This window comes from Delphinus delphis, chromosome 18 (assembly GCF_949987515.2).
Source record: "Delphinus delphis chromosome 18, mDelDel1.2, whole genome shotgun sequence".
NCBI lineage: Eukaryota > Metazoa > Chordata > Mammalia > Artiodactyla > Delphinidae > Delphinus > Delphinus delphis.
This window is the reverse complement of record NC_082700.1, coordinates 16604743-16618004: the sequence shown is the minus strand read 5'-3', so window position 1 is coordinate 16618004 and position 13262 is coordinate 16604743. Positions and strand designations below refer to the sequence as shown.

The 13262-nt window shown below is 40.5% G+C and overlaps 2 protein-coding genes across 4 annotated transcripts in view; one reads left to right on the top strand and one right to left on the bottom strand.

The window, feature by feature from the left end:
• RNASEH2B (ribonuclease H2 subunit B) overlaps window positions 1–9832 on the top strand; it is an 84497-nt gene extending 74665 nt beyond the window's left edge. The window contains exons 11-14 of one of the 3 annotated variants that reach the window (XR_011246249.1): window positions 149–175; window positions 3407–3521; window positions 6911–7012; window positions 9042–9832. Coding sequence is in view for 1 of the 3 variants with exons in the window: in XM_059996132.1 (XP_059852115.1) it covers window positions 149–175; window positions 9042–9074 (60 nt within the window). In the remaining 2 variants the exon portion in view is untranslated. The remainder of the gene's footprint in view (window positions 1–148; window positions 176–3406; window positions 3522–6910; window positions 7013–9041) is intronic. The other 2 variants (XR_009516840.1, XM_059996132.1) reach the window with 2 other exon arrangements.
• A 58-nt stretch (window positions 9833–9890) lies between these two features.
• Window positions 9891–13262, bottom strand: part of LOC132413929 (guanylate cyclase soluble subunit beta-2-like) — a 63852-nt gene continuing 60480 nt past the window's right edge. The window contains 2 exon segments of the mRNA XM_059996204.1: window positions 9891–10081; window positions 10229–10470. Of these exon segments, the coding sequence (XP_059852187.1) occupies window positions 9891–10081; window positions 10229–10470 (433 nt within the window).

The following is a 13262-nucleotide window of genomic DNA, read 5'->3' as shown; positions in this document are numbered from 1 at the left end:
GTATTTGTCTATATTTACTAAAATCCTAATCATATCTTTCACTAACATTTGGTTCTTCATCTTCATGTAGGTTCTAGATACTTCTTTTTAGGAGTATCTCTAGGTATTCTTGTTGCTATTAATGAAATCTTTTTTTTTTTTTTTTCAGTTATATCTCCTAACTGGCTATTTTGTGGTAAAGTATTACATTTTTATATATTTATCCTTTAAATAACTAATTTACTAAACTATTAATCTAAATTTTAAAATTTTATTCATATTGGGTTTTCAATGCATAATAAGGTAATCTTAACTTCGAAAAATCTGTGTGCAGTTCTTTCTGATAGTTATAGTAGCTCTTTTATATCATATTACATGGGTAAGACTATCTAGAACAGTATTGAAGAATAATATGTAATAGTAGTTATCTTTGCCTAATTTGTGATTTTATTAATGTGCGTTACCATCAGTTCTGACACTAGCTATTGTTAATGGGATAAAGAATATCTGTCTTTGGTATTTCCTTTTATACTTAGTTTCCTTAAAGTTTTAGTCATTGGTATTGGTTGTTATCAAATATCTTTTTGGCATCTCTTGTGCTGGTTGTAGAGTTTTTATCACAATTAAACTGTGCTTGAGTTCCTACACTAAACTCTACCTGGCAGTAGATAAAGGAGAGCATCATGGATGCTCCCTATCTGGTTTAACCATTGTCAAATCTAGTTCTCAACTAGGTTTTCTAGGCTTTTATTTAGAATGTTTGCATCTATATTCGAAAGCAATATTGCTATTAGGTCTTACTGTTAGAATTCAGCTGGCTTTCAATCTTTCCCAGTATTCTGGAAGGAAGAATTTTGCATAAGAACATTCTATTTCTGGAAACTTTTAAAGAACATCCGTGGTAAAACTGTCTGGCACTGAGCCTTCTTTTGTCTTCTTTAATCTGGAAAAATTTCTCACCTATTCCTTGTCTTACTTGACCTTGACATTTTTGAAGAGCACAGGCTGGTTATTTAGTCGAATGTTCCTCACTTTGAGTTTGCCTAATGTATCCTCTTGATTAGATCCAAGTTTTACCTTTTGGGCACCCACAGAAGTAATGCTGTGTCTTTCTTAGTGCACCATGTCAAGAGTCACATGACCCAGTACTAGGGATGTTAACTTTGATTGCTTGATTAAGGTGGTGTCCACCAGGTTTATCCACTGTAGAGTTATTATTTTTCTCTTTGTAATTAATAAGTGATTTGTGGGCAAATACTCTGGCACTTTTAAGTATCCTATTCCTCATTCAGCATTCACTCACAAGTTTTAAAATAAAACTGATGTTTTTTCCAACTCCATCATTTCTTTTATATTTATTTATTTTACATTTATATTTATTTACTTTGGCATTTTTCTAGAAGGAAGGGCTTTCCCTTCTCTACTTATTTATTCATTTATGAGCTTATATCATCATGCACTTGAAGGTTATTTTATCCAGTGATTTAAATTACATTATTCTGTTCCTCATATTGTCCCAGAAGGGCCAGTAGGAGTCCCTTCAAGCTGCCTACTGTATCTTTTTGTTATGTTTCATTCATTTTTAAATACTTCATTACTTCTTCTGCAAGAGGGTATTCCAGATTCTTCATGTATTTTCCGTGTCCAAGCCCTGGAATCAGCCTCTTTCCCAAGGAGCCAGGGTTCCCTTAGAGGAGAATGGTATTTAGAAACCAAGACCCAGGCAAGAGGTGTGCTTGCTGCCACTATCGATCTATGTGTGTGGTGTTTGTAGATTTCCTTTATCAGACTGAGGAAGTTCTTCTCAGTGAGAGTTTTAATCATGAATGGATATTGAATTTTGTCAAATAAGTTTTCTTCATCTATTGAGATGATCATGCAGTTTTCCTTTAGTAAAGGAATATATTTTAATATGTGAAGTATAATGATCGATTTTTGAATGTTGAACTTTATATTCCTGGGATAAACTCACTTGGTCTTTTCATATATAGTATTGTGTTTTATTTCCTAATATTTTATTAATGATTTTTTTAATCTCTGTTCATGAGGGATATTGGTCTGTAGTTTTCCTTATTTGTAATGATTTTGTCTAGTTTTGGTATCAGAGTAAAGCTGACTTTATTAAATGAGTTGGGAGTCTGTCATCACCCACTTTCTGAAAGCGTTTTTGTGAGATTAGTATTGTTTTTCCTTTTTATGTTGGACAGAATTCACTAGTGAAGCCATTTGGGCCTGGAATTTTTTTTTTTTCTGGGAAATTTTTTAGTTACTAGTTCAATTTCTATAATAGATGTAAAGCTATTCTAATTTTCTTCTTTTTCTTGTGCCAGTTTTAGTAATTTATGTCTTTCAAGAAATGTATCTTTCATCTAGTTGTCAAATTTATTGGTATAACTTGTTTCTTATATTTTTATTATCCTTTTTATGTCCGTGACTCTGTAGTGATATTCCTTCTTTCATACCTGATTTGGTTGTGTCTCTTCTTTGTTTTCTTGATTATTTTCATTAAATTTGGAAAATTTCTGGCCAGTATTTCTTTAAATTTTCTGTTCTTCACCCACCCACCCCCTTTTCTCTTCACCCTCTTGGCTTCTGGGACTCCAGTTACATGTATGCTAGACTACTTGATGTCCCACAGGTCCTTTAACTTCTGTTCTTCTTCTTTATTTTCAATTTTACTTTGTCTTGTAGTGTTTTATTTTCTATAACCTCAGTGAATTTTTATTTCATATATTGGAATTTTCAGCTCTAGATGTTCCATTTGGCTCTTTTTTATATCTTCGCATTTCTCTCCTCATTGTGTTCTCCTTCAAGTAGTTCGTTAACAATAGCTGCTTAAATGTTCTTGTCTGCTAGTTCCAACATCTCTGACATTTCTGTGCCAATTTCTTTCTTTTCTTTTGTCTTTACTTTTTTACTTTGAAATAACTTTAGACTTATAGAAAAGTTGCAAAAACAGTAGAGAGTATACATATGCCCTTCACTCAGCTTCCTCTAACCTTAACACCTTATATAACCAGTACAATTATGAAAAACAGGGACTTTACAATAACACAGTATTATTAACTAATCTACCCCCTTGTTTGAGTTTGATCTATTTTTACACTAATGTTTTTCCATTCCAGGGTCCAGTCCATCCTTCCACATTGCATTTAGTTAAGCATATCTCCTCTTTTCTGTAATGTGTCTCTCAGTCTTTCTTTATCTTTCCGTGACCTTGACACCTTGAGAGTACTGGTCAGTTATTTTGTGAAATGCCCCTCCATTTTTGAGATACCTTGAAATTGTGCTAATATCCTGTTTCTCGTGTGATCATTTCATAATACTAATAACTAATGATACTAATAACAACAAATACTGTCTAGCATTTATGTGCTTGGCACTGTTCTGAGCACTTTACGTATAATAATTCATTTAATCCCCACAGCAGCTGTAGTTGTAAGGCAGGGTGCCATAGGAGCCAGGAGAGTGACACCCAACCCAAAGGGCAAAAGGATGAGAGAAAGGCTACTTAAACTCTTGAATTATCACCCCTGTTGAAGGTAAGCTACTTAACAGCAGGAACTCTGTGCTATTCACCTTGTGTCTCGCACAGAGTATGCAGTTGGTAGATGTTGGTACACACTGGATAGGTTGGGCACAAATGTTGACTCTGTACTATTCACCTTGTGTCTCGCACAGTGTATGCAGTTGGTAGATGTTGGTACACACTGGATAGGTTGGGCACAAATGTTGACTCTGTACTATTCACCTTGTGTCTCGCACAGAGTATGCAGTTGGTAGATGTTGGTACACACTGGATAGGTTGGGCACAAATGTTGACTCTGTACTATTCACCTTGTGTCTCGCACAGTGTATGCAGTTGGTAGATGTTGGTACACACTGGATAGGTTGGGCACAAATGTTGGATAGGTTGAATATTCTAACCAGTGTCCTCACTAATTAAGACTTGATCTTTTTATCCCAAGGGTCAAAGTCATGATCTTGATCTATCTTGGTCTTTCAAATTGTCTAAGCTATTACGACCTTCTTGTTGGTTCTTGAATATGCCGCACTGTTCCCATATCAGTGCCTTTGTGTGACTTGTTTATCTTTTATATCCTTCCTCCAGATCTTCACATGATTTGTTCCATCATGTCATTTCAAGCATCTCAAGCATCATTTTCTCAGAGATGCAATTCCTAATTCCTCACTTGCCTCCAATCCTCTCCCATCTTCCTGCCTCACCCTCTTCACAGAACCTTGCCTGACTAGGTCACAGTTATGTCCACAGCACCTAACATGGGGCAGCGCAGAGCAGGCCTTCTATAAAGGTATGAGGTAATCAATCGATCAATCAGTTAGTCTGTACCGGACACCTCAGGAAAGTGTTCTGCAGTACAAAATGGGGTTCCTTGACATTTTATGGCTGAACTTTGGAATTCAAGTTTCATTCTGAGTGGTTTTCTGTGGTGCTCTTAGAGTTGAAGTTTAAGAACATATTCATAAACTCCTTGTAGAGGCTTAATAGAAATAGATATAATCTTTAATCTCTGGATAAATGAATTTTCTTCTATCAGTTGGTTAAACTTCACTTACTGTAGTCATTTTATCTGCGTCAGAACGTCTCAAGTTAGAATACATTGTTTACATATGTGCTGTTAATAAATTTGCTTTTACATGGCATTTAAAGATTATTCATATAAAGCCCATAACCTAAATTATTGAAGTTTGAGAGTATATGTGGTCCATATACTCCTTGTCTTCACAGAAGCTTTTATTTTTTTCCAGCTTTATAGAGGTATAATTGACAAATTAAATTGTATATATTTAAAGTGTACAATGTGATGTTTTGATACACAAAGATTGTGAAATGATTACCATAACCAAGCTCATTAACATATTTGTCACCTCACTTGTTTACCGTGTGTGTGTGTGTGTGTGTGTGTGAGATGAGAACACTGAAGATCTATTCTCTCAGCAAATTTCAAGTATACAATACAGTATTATTAACTACAGTCACTACACTGTACATTAGATTTCAGGAGCTTTAAATAGGAGCTCACATCATGACTTAGCTATAGATTAAATGGGAATCTGTGAAATCATCAATTTTGTTTTCTTCCATATTTGAGTTTACTTTTGATGTCAAGATGAAGATACTAATCCTACTTGCAATGTGCAGTGTTAACTAGGAGTTGAATAGTAGTTGAAGAGTGAAAAACTAAAGGTGTTACACCTACCTGCCAAGTGCTATTCTGGGGAATAATATTAGGAACAAATCAGTGTGGACTTTATATATATACATGCACAATATACACAAATTGACACACATGTATATACACACACACTTAAATACAAATACATGCACATATACACATATGCACCCACAAACATACATACGTATATACACACATACACGTATATATCCTATCCTTCCTTCAAATTTAAAGAATTTCAAACTAGAGACTTTTTAGACTTTATTACCACAGGTACAGTACCAAACATTGGGGTAGCGCAGAAAACTCAGATCCTTTGGCACTTTGCTTATCTTACTTACATCATTTATCTTTTTGATTAATGTGCTGAGTTTGGGGAAAGTTTCAAAAGATTTCTGCAAACTCTAAAACCACTTGTGTACACACACAAGAGCCTCCATCATTTTCATCAAACCATTCGTATTTCTGAAACTGATCTCAGATTACCAACATCCTTTCCTTTTTTGTGCCTGGTTTATCTTCGATTTAAATCTTCCTTGTACTCTAGCTCTCAGGCTCTTTCATCTTCCAGGTTTGTGCTTCTCGGGTTCTGACTCCCAAAGAGATTCCCCTCCATCAGGTTTAATGTGGATGTCAAGGGGGACTGGGTTTCATCCATTCAGGTCTATTTTTAGTGCGCCGCCCTCCACTCCCACGCTCCCGTTTCTCTTACTCTTACTCGGGGCTTTAGCCAGACACAAAGGCAATTTGGAAGTGAGAAGCTGAAATGTACCCATTTACACTTACTAAATGTACAGTGTTTATACTGCATGCAAACTTACGATGACAATAACAGTAAACAGATGAAAATGAAGTGAAAATGAGCAACCATGTTTCAAACGAAACTAAAAAGTTTACTTTTAAAAAGTAAAATAGTTGGTCTAAAAAGGCCAATTAATTTAAAGGAGCTGGATTTATACTTGGTTGTAGTCCTAATCCTGCCTTAACTCTGACCCATGGACAAACCACTAGCATGGCTGACCCACAGTGGTGTCTTCCGTGTGAGATGAGACTAGATCATTGGGTTGTTTGATGTCCTGCCCTGCGGTCACTGCTGCTTGGGGCGCCTCATCTCCTCCACCCCTGTGAGGCTATGCCCTTGATTAGCATCTGTCCTGTGCTCACCCCGCATCAGGCCCTCGTCTGAGCTCCTTGGGTGGATTCTCTCATCTGTTTGACTGGAAGCAAATACACCAACATGTTCACTCTGGCTATTGTGTTCATGTTATATATTTGTCTCTTTTCTTCATTTTCCATAGATTACATTACTTTGCAGTGGAAAGAACTGCAAAGAGCATAATTCTTAGAAAGTAATAACAAAGACTGGCAAAGTGCCTTGCAATTTTTAAGCACTTTTCCCATGAATTTATGTGTTTAAAATCCTTCCGGAAACCATGTGGCACAATTGGTATTATTTCCTCCATTTTACAGTTGAGAAGGGTAAGGTCATTTCATTTGCCCAAGGTCACACAGCTAGTAAACTCAGGACTTCCGACTGCCGGGCTCTCCGCACCAAATTAACTCCCTTCCCCAGAGGCCCTAACTTTGACTTGCGTTGCATCCTGGGAAGTCACCCCTTCACCAGATTTGAAAGACAGCCTCTTCACATAGGTTAAGATTGACTTTCTCTGTTCTTAAAGTTGATCTAACTTAACTAGCTGCCTTGTATCACGTATTTTTTTTTTCCCAAACAGCCCTTTCTCCAGGACTAATCCAAGATTTGGAGATCTCCAGAGTTAGCTGCATTATACAGTTGAACCTCTTGGTGGAAGGCAAGGAGCGCTGAGTCTAGGAAGGCAAGTGAAAGGCCATTTGTTAGTGTCCTTGGACGATGTCCACAGGCTTTGACCTCATCTGAATAAGGAAGCAATGGTTAGATTCGTGCACCTTTTGATACAGATTTATACACTCCTCCAGTTTATATACTTCGCAGGGTCGTTAGACTGATGGAAAGTACCTTATGTTTAATAGTACTTTACAGTTTTTACAGCAATCCTGTATCAGTAGTTAAATTAATCTTTACAGCAACCTTCTAAGGTAGACTGGAAGGGGGGTGTATCCCTGTTTCATAGATGGTCCAAGTGAGGACACCCAGACTGTGAGTGGCCAAGCCCGAGGCTGCCCTTCCACCCTCAAGCCCAGCCCTCTCTCTTTTTTGCCTCCCCAAGGTTCTTATCGTTGTGTATATAGCTTTATGGCCATTTCTCCTTCAGTAGTCTGTTTTAGTTGTGAATTTTATCCTAAGAAAGGAAAAATCAGATTTATTCTGTTTCATCTTTTTGCTCTATTCATAATGAATTCTGCAGGTCAATTTATCCTCAGCAGTGCTGAGCCAGAATGAAAGCTTCTACTTAGCTATTGCATTTGCATGCCAAGTCTTTAATTCAGCTGTCAGCTTTTTAGCATTTACTGTACTTTTGTTAATAAATGTTATTTTGATGGTCTTACACTAATCAAGCCTATTTGAGACAGGGAGGGGCGGAGGGAAGCACCGAATGTGATTTACAGAAGAATCAGAGCTTCTTTATGGATGTTAAGAGAATTGTTACCTTACACATGTGCTTTAATCAGAATGTGTAAAATTAAAGTTAGTCAAGTTATAAGTTCTTTCAAAAGAAAAAAGGAGCCAAGGAATAAGCTTAGATTCATTTATTCTTTTAAGAGCATATACTGAGCACCCGCTTTGTGCCAAATGTTGTTCTAGGCACTAGGAATGCAGCTGTCCACATGGCAAAAAATACCTGCCTTCGAGAAGTTTCTGCTCTGGGGGGCGGCTAGATGGAGTGTCAGATATTGCCGGGGGCTGTGGAAGAAGCTGAGCAGGGAAGTGGACAGAGTTCTGGTGAGGCGGCTGGTCAGGGAAGGTCTAACCTCTGTCACATCTTATCCACTTATGGCATAGAAGTCTGATTTCCATCAACTTCTTTTTTTTTGATACCTTATAGCTCCAGAGTAAATTGTTTGACTTTGTGATCAGTAAGAAACCAGCTTTCAATAATTACACTTGTTCCATGGCATTTTTCAGGAGGATATTAAGGACTACTACTTCCACCAGCAAGTCTATATTTATTTTTTATACATTGGATCTGCATAGGAAAAGAGAAGAAAACATGGTTTAAGGATTATTCACCTTAGAACTTTTTTTCATCTGTTTCTTGTATTATCATTTTTTTCCTAAAATGAGGGTATCTATTCCCTGAGTTTGGGCAAGCTTAACATTATTTTGTATTTCACTCCCTTTGAACACTGGAAGGAAAATGTGCGTCTCACCCACCTCCAGGAGCCTAACATTAGCCCTAGAATGAGGTCGCCCCAAAGGAAACCGCTTCCTTTGCCTGAGGGCTTCTCTTTTTTATTTATTTATTTTTGGCTGCATTGGGTCTTCGTTGCTGTGCACGGGCTTTCTGTAGTTGCAGCGAGCAGGGGCCACTCTTCGATGTGGTGTGCAGGCTTCTCACTGCAGTGGCTTCTCTTGTTGTGGCCAGGCTTCAGTAGTTGTGGCACGTGGGCTCAGTAGTTGTGGTTTGCGGGCTCTAGAGCACAGGCTCAGTAGTTGTGGCGCGTTAGTTGCTCAACAGCATGTGGGATCTTCCCTGACCAGGGCTCGAACCCTTGTCCCCTGCATTGGCAGGTGGATTCTTAACCACTGTGCCACCAGGTAAGTCCCAAAGGCTTCTCTTTGAAGCACAAATGCACAGCTGCTGATCTCAGGACTAACCCAACCAGCCTTGCTTTTCTGTTCTGGAAGGTGCAGATGGTCCTCGGGATTGCAGGTGACTGCTTCTCCTCACCAGGATACAACATGTATTCTCCTTCTCTCCCTAGGTGGCAGCACAAAGACAGAAAAGGGACAAGTGACAACAGATCCACGCAAGACTTGGCTGCTTCTCACGTGATTTAAGACACTCCCAAAGGGCTAAACCTTTTTCTTCTGCACTTCCTAGAAAATCACCGACTGCCAAGAGATGTAAAGGACTAACCAGGAATGTTTTATTTCTGTGATCAATACCGCTAGTCCCTTCAGGCAGCAGCAACTCCCCCTGGAGGCGACTGGCATGGAACTAGAAAGCACCCCTAGTGTGATTCTGCCCTGAGGAATTCAAGCCATATCACCCCTCTGCCCCAGCCTACCCACCATAAAGGTATGGGTTTTTAACAGTCTGGTTCTTCAGATTTCAAAACATTGGGAGGAGACGGCTCATTGTGAAAATCGGGTCATTTCTTAAGCTGGACCCTGTTGGCCTGCTGTTTTCCTGGGGTCAGGACAGCACTTTTAGGTTTGCATGTGGTGACTATAAGTACTAGATTCCACACCAGAAGACTTGACAGACCGAGTTTCTACCCTTATTAAAAAAAAGAAAAAGGGGGAATTGCCAGGAGGACCAGGGGGAGTAGTCAGCACGTTCACTGCCATGGCAGGGGTTCAGTCCTTGGTCAGGGAGACAGGATCCGCAAGCTGCATGATGCAGACCACCGCCCCCCCAAAAAGAAAAAAGAAAGCCTGCCCTTTCTTTACTCCTTATCAGTTTGGCAGCTTCTAGTTCATAACAATACCTGAACATGTGCATTTTATGGTGTGCCGGAGTTGTAAACATTGCTTCATTTTTAAAAGATTTGTCCAATGTGTGCATTATTGTAGTTATTTAGAGTGCGGGCATAAGATATGGGGGAAAGTTAGAAGTAGATGCCAAAAAGTAATTTAGCAGGGAATTCTGATGCATAGTGAAGACGTTTAGGGGGCGTAGGCAGGTTTTGTGCAGACAAGTCCAGGAGTTTGTGCTGACTCATCAGCTTGACCTGCAGGAGGATTCGGGTGGAAGCCACTCGGGTGATCTTCGTGCCTCCAACAGGACCCCAAACCTTCTCTTTGGGAAATAATTTTGTTTCTGAGTCTCTAACTCCATCAGGTAAGTAGGTTCTGGAAAGTACTCTGTAATTTTTTACACACCTCCTTTCACACAGGGAAACTGTCTTTAATCTGTAGGACCTTTAACACTCCCGCGCTTCCGTACCTGATCGTGTGGTGTAGTTGTAGTGAATCCTCGTCTCCAAAAACTCAATTCTAGGAGTCAGCTGTAGAATTCGGGATGTAGCACAGGCTTCCAAGAGCGAGCGCTCCAAAGAAATTTCCTGTTTGATTGACAGCCAGGCCACGTGGGTAAGAATCGAGAGCCTGGCACGTAGGTCGGCGTAACACTGTGGTGTTAAAATCGGGCTTTTGCTGCCTTCTCCTTGCACGATCCCAAATACTGTCCTTGGAGGTCAGTGGACATATATTTTGGCCCAGAGCAACTTCGGGGTGTGTTGTGTGTCTTTGAGCAAATCGGTTCTCCTTTCAGGACCACATCTCAGGGTGGGAGAGAAAACTGGCTTGATGCTGACTCTCCCCTCCTCCTGGAAGACTCACCCCTGGGAAACCTGTGTGGGCACTGTGCTCTCACTTGTGTGAGGCTCCCCCAATTTGAGAAAGACTTGGTGGAACAGTTCTGTGTCTTCTACTGGCTCCACTTCTCGGCTGTGTCTTGGCCCTCTGCCTCCCCTCCACCACCCTCTCGGCACACACACACGCTCACACGCGTACTCACTGCCTCAGATTTCGTCCAGCCCTTGGTGGCCAAAGCCACTGGATCCTGAGGACACCCAGGTCGTCACTGGAAGCCCTACTCTCTTACCTGTGCCCCAACCTCATATTCCACTGGCCTCTGAACTTTGAATAACTACTAACATTTCAAATGCAGCACACCTAACATTACAGAAATTCATTATTGTTTTTTCTTTACACAAGTAAAGATGCTTCCTCCAAAAGTTAAAAAGAGAAAGCAAGAGCTGTTACCAGCCTCACCCCCACCCAGGCTCCTCTAGGAACTGTCTCCTTGGCCCTGAATAAGGTCCTTTTAGTTACCCAATTTCCAATATCCAGTTTCCTATATCCTTTTTCTAGCTGGCAGCCCTATAGTCACTTTTCATGCAACCAACTTCATTGTTTTATCTAAGAATCAAATCCTGTTGATTCCTCCTTCAGAAATACCCCCCAGGACAGAAATGCTTCCCAGCACTCTCACATAAACCCCCTCCCTTCTGCAGCCAGCTGCCACCAAGCATCAGGTTTCCCACCTGATTGTCAGCTGTCTTGAGGGCAGAGATCACATGGCCCAGGTCTCGTCACAGAGCTGAGTGTGTTTCGTGTGTTCCACGAAAGCACGTGAGTCATTGATGCACAAATAAAACAAGATGCTTGGGCTTCCCTGGTGGCGCAGTGGTTGGGAGTCCGCCGATGCAGGGATGCAAGTTCGTGCCCCGGTCCGGGAGGATCCCACGTATCACGGAGCGGCTGGGCCCGTGAGCCATGGCCGCTGAGCCTGCGCGTCCGGAGCCTGTGCTCTGCAGCGGGAGAGGCCGCAACAGTGAGAGGCCCGTGTACTGCAAAAAAGAAAAAACAAAAAAAAACAAAAACAATAAAACGAGATGCTCCTTCTCTGTCAAATTGTCAGTAGTGCTCAGAGCTGGAGTAGCTGTGGGAAATGGGCACTGCTAAGGAGAATATAAAAAGGTACAACTTCTGGGGAGGCCGGGTTGGAAACAAATGTCAAAAGCTTTAAATGTTTGCACTGCCTTTGCTTCAGCAATACCCACTGTTAGAAGTACAGGCTTAGGAAATAATCATGAATGTGTGCAAAGCATTAGCTATAAGAGTATTCGTTGTGAGACTATAAATAGTGAATAATTGGAAAAAAAACTAAATTGGAGAGCTGAGGGAAATTAGCTTTTAAAATTGGTGTTCAAAGTATAAGTAATTTCTCTCTCTTTTGTCCTTTTTTCTTCTTGTTTGTCTCATGTTAGAAATTTTTATGACAAACATATATTACTATTACATTAATACAAAAATAATAACCTTAAAAATACTGGGTATATTTATACCATGAGTTCCTTAAATTTTTTCTTTCAAGCTTTTTTTTTTTAGTTTTTAAAATTAAGTTTCTTGGAGAAAGAATTGATGTTTCACTATTGTGTGTTTAGTATTCAAGTGTATTCTTAGCAAATCTATAAGTAATCACTTAATTACTCTTCTTTCCTCAAAGCTCTGACAGTTTCAGATCCCTGCCATTGCTTCCTTGGCTTCACTTACCCAGTCAAAACTATGTTTCGCTTTAAACTGTATGCATTTGACATGTACCCGGATGGTGAAATTAATTAATTTTGCTCTGAAGATTTACTAAGAGCCCCAGAAATCACTGCCGATACTCTGGGGTATTTCACAACCAGACTGAGAATTACTGTATCTGTCTACAAAACTGAGGTGAAGCAAAAAAAACATGACTGATTAAAGAAAACACAGAAAATAACCTGACATTTGTTGCTACTCGCCCTTTTCTGGTTTTCTTCCCTAGCACACAGTAACCAAATTACTCAACTTCGAAGTAAGAACTGAAGTCCCTATCCCACCACCCCCTGCTTCACTTCTGACTTCTCGGTGCTTTCTCACTGCTCTTAGGGTGAAGCCCCACATCCTCCCCGTGACCTGCAAGGCCTTGCCTGCCAGAACTCCAACCCTTCCATCTCGGTTACAGACACACTACTTTTTAGATGCTTCCTCTGGCTCCACGGCTGTTAGACCTGCTGTTTCTCACCTAGAAGGTTCTGCCAGCCCTTGCGAATTAACTAAGTTCTGATCTTTCTGAGTTGGCCATGGGAAGCCTTAGGGAGGCTCGGCTGACCTTCCAGGCCAGGTCAGACTCCCTGCAGCAGCTCTCCTGGCAGCCGGTACATCTCCTTCCTGGAACTTTCACAGAGACATGGTGATATTTGTACACATAACGATTAGACAAATGTTTGTCTCTCCAACTACACAGAGCTTCAGGAAGGCAGAGACCATTTCAGCTTAGCATTTCTGCAGCAAACAGGTCACACAGCAGGGCTGAGACCACCTTCCTTGCCTGCTTGCAGGGTTGGCCCTTGGTTGATGTCTAGAACCTTGGCTTCTCACACTGAGATCCTCCGAGCGGCCCACTGTGCCCCAGATGGCACAAACAATGTGGTGTATGCTGA